The sequence below is a fragment of the Aethalodelphis obliquidens genome, unplaced genomic scaffold (assembly GCF_003676395.1).
Source record: "Aethalodelphis obliquidens isolate GAN/ISIS:26980383/991018 unplaced genomic scaffold, ASM367639v1 scaffold43, whole genome shotgun sequence".
In the NCBI taxonomy this organism is placed as follows: Eukaryota; Metazoa; Chordata; class Mammalia; order Artiodactyla; family Delphinidae; genus Aethalodelphis; species Aethalodelphis obliquidens.
The window spans coordinates 384,547-394,808 of NW_020837987.1; the positions used below are offsets into that span (position 1 = coordinate 384,547).

At 40.9% G+C, this 10,262-nt stretch overlaps 1 protein-coding gene across 1 annotated transcript; it reads right to left on the reverse strand.

The window, feature by feature from the left end:
* Positions 1 to 1,686: 1,686 nt before the first annotated feature.
* On the reverse strand, positions 1,687 to 7,596 carry UQCRFS1 (ubiquinol-cytochrome c reductase, Rieske iron-sulfur polypeptide 1). Its single transcript, XM_027079272.1, has 2 exons — positions 7,281 to 7,596; positions 1,687 to 3,450 (listed from the first exon to the last, which is right to left on the reverse strand). Exons 1-2 carry the CDS (start codon positions 7,492 to 7,494, stop codon positions 2,840 to 2,842), a joined length of 825 nt encoding a protein of 274 aa, XP_026935073.1. The 5' UTR covers positions 7,495 to 7,596; the 3' UTR covers positions 1,687 to 2,839.
* Between the last annotated feature and the right edge of the window lie 2,666 nt (positions 7,597 to 10,262).

Sequence of the window (10,262 nt, forward strand, 5' to 3'; positions counted from 1 at the left end):
ATTTCAAATATGAAAATATTAACTACTGAGGTATCATTTCAGGGTGGGAGGAAATATGTTATTTCTCTACAGAAAAGTGGTGCTGTTGACATTTTTGGCAGCACAATTTTATTTTCAGTGTGTGGACCTGTGCTCCCTCAACTGAACATATTGCATTCCTGTCACCCCACCCCACAAACACCCCCAATACCAAAAGCACCCTCCAATCATTGTGACAATCAAATGATGGCCACAAATGCCCCATAGAGCAGCAGTGCTACCCCTGGTTGAACACTATTGTTATGAAACGATGGCTCTGTTGATTACAATAATGCTACCTCTGAGTTTGGATCTCTTTATCTTAAAACCAAATACTGCAAACACAACAAATGCTTATCTAAGAAAACCAATTCCCATTATTACGGGAGTAGGATTAAGGGGCTCATAAAATCTTAGTTGGAAGGACTCTAAGAGAACAACTGTCCTAAGGAGATTGAGTGACAAGTCCATGTTTCCATGTTCAGGAAATGGCAAAGCCAGAAAATTCTAAATTATTGTCTAGTACTTCTTCCACTACACAATGCCCCCAACTCATGAAACTAACAACTAGCAACTAACTCCTGGATATACTGGAAGCTCAGCAGCTTCAATTATGTACAAAAAAAATTACTTGTTGACATAGGATGACAAAGGAACAGTCACACAGATTTGCTGGTTCTAAGGACTGATGCAATGCCTCAAGGTCTCTACTCCAGGTTTAATTCATCTTCAAATTAAAAGTTGAAACTTTATCATCCCACTAAGTTCCTCCAAGTAATAATTTTATGAATGTAAAATATATGCCAGCAAAGTTCCTATATTAGTATATCCTGAAGAAGTTAATAGCTCCTGGTGCCATTTTAAAAAAGAAAACAGGGCTTCCCTGGTGGCGCAGAGTCTGCCTGCCGATGCAGGGGACATGGGTTCATGCCCCGGTCCGGAAAGATCCCACATGCCGCGGAGCGGTTAGGCCCGTGAGCCATGGCCGCTGGGCCTGTGCGTCCAGAGCCTGTGCTCCGCAACGGGAGAGGCCACAACAGTGAGAGGGCCGCGTACCACAAAGAAAAAAAGAAAACAGCCTCAAAATTCGGCAGCTTTTACTAGATGTATTGGTGTAGTATTAAACAATACGTTGTGGGCAATTGGTACCATTAAAAAGTAGCATGAGTAGAGAAAAAAGTGTAGGATGATTTTCCATGAATATTAGAAAAACAGAATCTTCACCACAACGATAAACAAGCAAAATATCCAACAAATATATACCGACTTCTCTTGGCCTCATGATAAAATCAGGGGGAAAAAAACTTCATGTGAGATGATCCAAATATTAACACCAAATACTACAAAATATATTGCTCAGACATAATGATACAATTTCTCTACTTTTAAACAATACAAACATTTCCATGGTAATCTACATATGCACAAAAGATCAGAAAGCCCTCCATTTAAAAGAGAACATGTCAAAAGGTAGTAAGTTACCAATGTTTGGCATTTTTTTGTCTCATATTTATACCTAAATACTTGAACCTAAATGTCATTATATGGAGACCTAGAACAAAATATTAAGTGCCCCATTTATCATACCTGCTAATTGTCTTTCTAGAATGGTGAAAATGAACCAAAGATTAGTATCTGCTCATAAGCCTGGCAACTCTGACATTTTTCTTTTTTGATACACTTAGCTACTGATTTTAAGGACTAGAACCCTGGAAGGCCAGTTCCCTTATGGAAGACCTAATCACTGAATCTCATTTGCTATTTTACAAATGCACATGTGATCACAAGGTGGACCCAGGGAAGTACTTTACTAACGCACCTCCAAATGGAAAAGACAAGACAAATATATCAAGATGGCTGTGATTCTCAGCAAAGGGTAAAGCCCACTCCCAGTTTCCAGGGAGAATATCAGACCTTGGTCTTGTTTCACCTGTGTAACTGGAGGCACGAGGCAGAAAGAAGAGGGTGTTAATTCTGGTATGTCTCCCTACGCCCACCCTCACTTCACAGTGAAAAGTGGTGACTGCAAATCCAACTGGAAGAAACACCTCAAAATGTCATCATCAAAGAAACAAAACCAGCAGGATCATTTTCACACAAAGATAGTATTAAATTTCAGATGCACTACCCCCTTTCTTCCTCTTGATAGGATGGATGCAGGAGCTTTGGGAGACATGAATACCCACACCAGATGAAGGAAATAACAGAGGAGCACTCCCCTTTTGGAAAGCTTCCCTCAGATAATATCCTATGCCACTGCCTCTTAAAACTGAAGAATTCTAAGTTACTCCCATAAATGATGAATAAAATTTCTTGGCCCGTCATACAGGGGGGAGTGGAGGGGTATCCCACACATAGCCAGGTGTGCAAAATAAAGGAAACTTGGATACTATTGTTTCTGCCAATGCCAAAAAACATCTCCCAGGTCTTGGAGACAACCAGCTAATTCTACCTCATCCTAACCATGAGCTCTCTAGAATCTCTGTCCCTGACACAAAGAAGGTAAATAAACAAGAAAGTCAATTATAGATTTCACAAATATCTTGTACACCGGTCTGTAATTTTTAATTAGAATCAACTATCAAAGACACTGCACCTTTGAAGTCTTTGAGCATAACAATGTTTAACAGTGGCTTTATTAGGTGAATGCTTGAAAGTATTCAACATTAAATTCAATTTACTTCACATGTTTGCGAACACATCATTAGCAATTCTTAACTATTTCAAACCAACTAATTCGAAGTACAGAAGGTTTGTTTGCAAATAACTCTTCTGAGGTGACACGAAGACTGAAAGAAGCCTATAACTTGAGTCCTGGTCTCTAGCCAACAACTACTACATCATCACTGGTGAACTCATATGAGGGAACTTCTAGGTTGAGAGGTGCAGGCCCCTTCCTGATCCTGCCAGATGCATCATAGTGTGACCCATGGCAAGGGCAGTAATAACCACCAAAATCTCCTGCATTTGCAATGGGTACACAACCAAGATGAGTGCAAACACCTATCAAGATAACCCATTCAGGTTTCTTTACTCGTTCTAAATCATGCTGTGGGTCCCTCAACTGGGACACTTCAACTGCAGATTCCTGGTCAATTTCCTTCTTGGTTCTATGGCGCACAAACAGGGGTTTGCCTCTCCATTTGAAAGCCATGTTCTTGCCCTCTGGAATATCGGATAACTTGATTTCGATTTTCGACATGGCCAACACATCAGCAGAAGCACTCATGCTGGAAACAAACTGAGAGATGACATTCTTGGCAGCATACGCAACACCCACAGTAGTTGTTGCAGTTATCAAATAGGAGAAACCTCTTCTAGCCTCACTGCTCTCTTTTGAAGACTTTGTACTATCTAACACTTCAGCACGACGATAGTCAGAGAAGTCAGGCACTTTGATGTCCGTATGGGAATAACGAACAGAAGCAGGGACTGCAAGATAAACAGAAGGTTAAAAAACACAATTAGATAAGGACTCTGAAAGGGGTATACATCAGATAATGGACCTTTATGGATTCACGAGCAAAAATCAAATTATAAAAATGTGAAATATGGCACTCACTGGTCTCAGAAATGGTCAAGTTGGCAATGCCAGCATATAAAATACTGAAAATAAAATGAAGTCAACCACTACCTATCATATTGGTATGAAATCATTAGATAATAGGTATAATTGTGTTCCTCTTGATTGAACACTGCGATTCAGAATTCATAACAATTCAGTGTATCAAGTTAAAAAAGTTAAATAGCACTGTAAACAGCCATATTTTAAGTCCCCCAAAATTCAATCTAAGACATAAGTATCACCCATATTTTCTGGATTAGAAGAGACCCTAAAACTCATCTAGTCCACTCATTAAATTGATGTGTGATCATCTTATTAAACCAAATGTCTAACTTTATTTTCCTATCTACCTGCTCTCTGAAAGAACGGCTAAAAATTCATAAAACACTAATTATAAGATAATAAACATTCTGTAAACAGTATAACTTTAGTTGCAGAAAACTTAATTTCTATTCTAGATTTTGGGGTATAAATTCAAGTAAAACCACCAATGGGCAGAAAAGGATATCCTTATCAGGATACGGAGCTATCAAAATCAAATGAAATCTCCAAAAGAACCAATTATTTCAATTTAATATAAAAAAAAAGAGCAAATTTTTCATGTATCCGGCTCTTCAGTGAAGGGCAAAACATCTATAAGAGTAGGGGCATTATCTTTCTTTTTTTACTGCTGAGGATCTCTCAACTGGGACACTACCACTGCAGGCCATAAAAAGGCCAGATGTTTACAACAAATGAATATTAAATAAACAAATAATTACTGTTTATGCAGTATTCTGGATGCAAGCAGTTTATTTTTTGAAAAAACAGGTATGTCCTTCTGTCCCATACCATTTTTAACTGTCTGACAAAAAATTAACTTACAGTATCACTTTTAAGTATGTTTTAGGAAGTAAATCTCTTTGTAAACTCTATACTCATTTAAGGAAATCTGCTACAGGTTTCCTTTTTAGAAAAGGGACACTAAAAATTCCTTACTTTTAGAAAATGTTTCCAAAAGAAATATGCACTTTTAAAATGCATTTTCATATAAGTTGCAATTCTACTTGACCTACTAGGCTGTCTCATCCTAACATACTTCCTTGAGCAAACATTACAATAATACATTTCACATGGTTCTCAAGGTCAGTAATTTTATGGAAACCGTTAATTATTCACAGACAATGGTGAAACCTATCAAAAGCACTCTATGTACTTTTCTAACTCAGCATTTTCTGTAGGGGACCAGGACACAAGGAGTGACTACTTGAGATCCACAACTATGGCAAAGTGACATATCACATATTACCCTACTTAATCACTTTCCCTTAGCACTGTCTGGGATTACACAGGAAAGATGTGTATCATACTTAAAAGATGAAGAAACCAAAGTTCATACTTCTACGTTAAAAGCCCTATTTACAACCCTTCCACACAAGGAAATGTACAGGGACGCTAAATAGAATAGCTTTGTCACAGGGACACTAAATAGAATGGCTTTGTCACTATCATCCAGAGATTTGGTGGCAAAAGAAATCCAGTTGTCTATTCCCATTCTATCTAGTAGGTTACACTTTATACTGAGCTCCACCATCAAGAACATAAACTGCCATATTGCAAAAATCATTCTCTAAATAATCTATATAAATTGTATTAGGTGTGACTTAGTAGCAAAAATCCTAGCTAGATTTAGCTCTAAACTAAAATAAAATCAGACACTTATAGAAACATCATCTAGAAATGGAGAAAACTTAAGCCATTATAACAAAACAGGGTTTTTTGATTTGTTTTGTTTTGTTTAAGGTGAGCTCTAATGTGTCCCAACTCAGGGATCTTCTCCTGACCCAACCACCCCTTCCCACATCCTCTACTAACCATCTTTCCACAAACCATCTATACAGGAGATTTTAATATGAATTTAAGCTTCAAGTTGAAGGCATGATTGCAGAAAAGAGGTTTGCCTTATGGGTCTACTTTACCACTTCTTGGAGAAGTCAGGTAAGCCCCTGATTTTTAGAAGAAACTCTTTAGCTATTTGACAAATTCCAAGACACTTTTCACCTTTGTTACTGAAATTTTCTCCTCCCTTAGTGTTTCTCACCTCAAGGTCCAAAGAACTGGCTTGGGCAACTTCTCTAAAACCCACTGGTGCCTGCTAAAAAAAATTGCCACTTTATTCATTCACAAATACTCTGCACCAACTATATGCAAAACCTGAGATTGTGGAAGACAGAAAAATAAAGGAGATATTCTCTACACACTGAAGCTCAAGGTCAGAGGAATCACCAATAACTGCAATACAGAGTGGAAAGTGTTATGTGCTATAAAATGTAAAGGAATCAGCAAATGTAAATTTTTATTGACCTGATCCTGAGTTGAGATTGAAAGGATGGGTAAGACTTGGAAATGTGGAAAACTGAGTGGGAGGACCATTTAAAGTAAAGAGAAAAGGGTGAATGAAGGCAGAATAAAGAAGGTGGGGGCAACCTGGTGTAGGGCAAAGGTCACCAATACAACTGTCAATGAGGCCAGGCAGATAGCACAATGAATCAAGTAGACCTGATGAGGGCTGTGATGAACTGGAAAAGCACTTGTTCCGACCAAGGGTGCAGCCAATGCAGAGCACACTAGACATGGAACTAAAGTCCAGTGCTGCCAACTTTCAACATTTCCAGAGATGCCAGAAATAGTCTGTTTTTTAAAACTATGCAAGTTGGGCATACCTCAGGCACCTGGCTCACAAGCTCCCAATTCAGGATCTCCAAACAGAGCATAAAAAGAAAAACAGAAAACAAGGCACCAAAGATAAACTAGGCTCTGCTGACAGAGGGTGTAAAACACACTCCTGGTGAGAGCTTATGGCTAAATCAGTCTTTCAAATCCACGCACTATCACGTACACAACGTGTATCTTGTAGTCCGTTTTCTCATCTGTAAAATGGGAGTATCATCAATCTCTGCCGGCTGCTCTTCTTGAGAATGAAATTCATTACGGTGTGAAAACCCTTTGGCCCAGTGCCTGAAAACACTGCTGATACTCTGCAGTATAGTCTACACTATAAACGACCTTGCGGCTCATTTCTTTTTCTTCGGATCTGCGGTGGTGACACGGAAGGACACTAAAGGATGGGAGGTAGCGAGCGGGACAACTTTTCAAATATTAAAAGCAATTCCTATTTTTTGAGAATTTATAAAGTGCCCCCAGAATGTGTTAATGGCTTAACGTATACTTTTTCCATCTGAACCTTACGATATAACCTACGAAATTGGTATAATAATCCATTTCACTGGTGAGGGAACACGTTTAGGAATTTGCCCAAAGGCAAACGACCTGTAAGCAGCAAAATCTCTTGTCAGACTTCGCTAGAAGCAGTCGGGCTCCATAGTTCTTGAACTTAACCGACGAAGTAGAAAAATTAGCCTGTGATTGGGAAGCCTATACACAGCCACAGAGGCCCAGAATGTCAGAGATGGAGGTCACCTGAGACCGCCCAACGGAGCAGCGACCCCGCATAGGTAAGGACACCGAGGCCCGCGGAGGTACAGAGGCCTGCCCAAGGTCGACCCACCCAGGCAGGCAACCCCATCCACAAACAGGGCTCCGCTCCATCTTCCGGCAGACCCCCCGCCCTTCTCGGCTGCTCCCTGGGTCCAGGGCCGGAGGGAGCAAGAAAAGACGGACCCCTCAATCCCCGGTCGTTCCCCTCAGCCCGGCTCACCATTGAGGCCCACGGAAGCGACCAAAGGCCGGGCCGCGGCCTGGCCACTCAGCGACTCCCGGCACAGAAAGGACCGCTTCACATCCAGTATTGGCGACTCCGAAGTGGCGGGCACCGCGGCCTGCACCAGGGGCCGCAGCGCGCCCGCCACGCCGCGGGACGTGGCCGACAGGACGGGCGCAAAAGGGCCCGAGCGAACGGCGACCGAAAACATGGCGACGGCAGCTCCAAAAGCTAAGCCGGTCACAGGGACGACCAACCTCCCGCGGCGCAGGCGCGAAAGGCGCGAAAGGCGCGGGACCCGTGACGTCAGCGCGCAGGCAGAAGAGGAGCCCCGCCCCCACACAGGGCGGGGCGAGCCTGGAGTGCCGCAGAGTCAGAGGCGATGCGAGACCGGCAGGTAGGAGGCCGTGCGGCCACCTGTGTTAGCCCCGGGTGTCTAGAGGCCTCAATTCAGGGATCTGCCCCAAGAAAGGGGGCAATGGAGGCCCCCAGGAATGTCCCATGGATCGATTTTGCGTCCGTTGGGGGCAAAAGTCTCATTTATGGGAACCTAGGGATAAAAATAAGTTATCATAATAGTTTAAATAGGGATAATAATAATTCTTAACATGTTTGCAAATGTTTATATATATACCCAACCATATGTGTAAAATATGGTTGGGTATACATAAAAAACCCAGAGCAGAACTTAATATGTAGTAATTACTCTGTGTTTACTATAATGATTATTATCGTTATCTAACTAAAACCTTAAAAGCATTTTTAAAAGTCCAGAGACTTATGTGCAAAGCTTAATAATGATGATGATGATGGTGGCTTATGTTTATTAAGCGTTTACTATGTATAAGATTTTGTGCTTTACCTTCATTCTTTCATTTATAATCAAGATCCCTATAGCTACTATTTTACCAGTGAGGAAACAGAGGTTTAGAGGAATTATGTGCCCAGGACAGGATAACCCAGTAAGCTCTAAAGTGGGGAAATCTGTCTTCTTAGTCTGTGCTCTTACCTATTGTCACAGTTTCCCTAAGTGAGATTTCAGGGAATGCAGAGATACATCCCTAAATCAGTTTCTATCACATGGTGAGAATGTTATTCCCTTTTTACTTCTCTTTAAATTCTTCTGATTACACCAATGAGAAAGTCCCAGTTTGGTGTTAGTATATCTTTAATTCTTCTCAAGACTTACTAAATCTCTCCTTTAACAGAATAGGTCTTAAATTCAAAGCCGTTAGGTAGTTGAATCTAGAGAGGATTTAATAATAGTTTATTTTCGTGGTATACATTTTCTAACCATACTGATTTTCCAAAGACTGTAGTGAGATAAAGTTTTTTTTACATTTATTTAGTCAAAAGTGAGTTAATTTGGGCTTCCCTGGTGGCGCAGTAGTTGAGAGTCTGCCTGCCAATGCAGGGGACGCGGGCTCGTGCCCCGGTCTGGGAAGATCCCACATGCCGCGCACCTGGGCCCGTGAGCCATGGCCGCTGAGCCTGCGCATCCGGAGCCTGTGCTTCACAACTGGAGAGGCCACAACAGCGAGAGGCCCGCGTACCACAAAAAAAAAAAAAAAAAAAAAAGTGAGTTAATTTAAATATTAAGTAAATATTAATACAAGCAGTGCACAGATTTGGCAGGGTTGTGATGGTGGTGGGTGTATGAACCAATGAAGTTTCTCTGTGTGCTTGCATGGGCTCTGTGACCTAGGCAAGTTTCCTAACCCCTCTATGCCTCAGTTTCCTCACCTAAAATGGAGATGGTGATGATACCGTCTGTGAGGAATAAATGTATTAACATGTATAAAGCACCCAAGGGGCCTTGTACATACTAAGCTCCGGGTGAGGGTTTGCTGGTATTGTTTTTATCTGACATATCATCTACCTACTCTGAGAAGCCTTCATTTGATTACTGATGACTCAATGATATTCCTCTCTAGGTCCACAGCACACTGACCACTTCTGCCTGGACCCTCCTCAGGGCCTAGGTCTTGGCCTTGCTTATTGCCCCAGGGACTGTGTTGTACTCTCAAGATTGGAACTGGCCTCCTCAGGGGCCACCCTGGCTCGGCTAGCCACAGGGCGGGCACTGGGTTCACCCCAGCAACAACCCGAATGATAAAAGCAGACCCTCCCAGAGAAGCTAGTACACGCCATGCATAGTTGGAGTGCTTTACATAAAATAACACACTTAATATCACAATATCCCTCTGAGGTGTGTAAGAGTAAGTGAAGGATGAATGGTGAAAAAAGGAAAGAGCTTCATAAGGTGAGCGGAGTAGGAATTGTTATCACTAGACTCTGAGGGTTCAATCCCAGTTCTGCTATTCACAAGCTATATCCTAAGATGATTTATATATAACCTCTGTGTATGCCTCAGTTCTTCTATAAAATGAGAATAATAATAGTATCTATCCCCCAAAGGGTTATTTTAAGGATTAGATGGATTAATATATATAAAGTGAGTAGAAACTGTGCCTGGCAAGTGCTATGTAAATGTCCATAATAATAATAAAAATAACTCTTTAAATTTTTTAGATGAAGAAACTGAGATTCAGAGAAGACAAATGACTTACCCAAAGACACATCATATTTTTTTTAGTTTTATTGAGATATGATTGACATATAACATGTGTAAGTTTAAGGAGTACAACTTGTTGATTTGATACACTTATATGTTGCAACATGACTACCACCACTATAGTGAGCTAATATCTAACTCACCTCATATAATTATTACCATATCTTTTGTGGTAAGAACACTTAAGATCTACTCTCTTAGCAACTTTCAGGTATATAATATGCTATTATTAACTATATCATCATGCTGTACATTAGATCCCCAGAACTGGTTCATCCTATAACTAGAAGTCTGTACTCTTTGACCAACGTCTCCCCATTTCCATAAATCCCTAGCCCCTGGTAGCCACCACTCTACTCTGTTTCTATGAGTTCTGTTTTTTTAGATTCCACATAAAGTGAGAT

Excerpts from the sequence above, each read along its gene's own strand:
- UQCRFS1 (XM_027079272.1), bottom strand. The coding sequence starts at position 7,494 with ATGTTTTCGGTCGCCGTTCGCTCGGGCCCTTTTGCGCCCGTCCTGTCG. Across the intron at positions 3,451-7,280 it reads CGCTTCCGTGGGCCTCAATG|TCCCTGCTTCTGTTCGTTAT; the intron begins GTGAGCCGGGCT and ends TTTATCTTGCAG.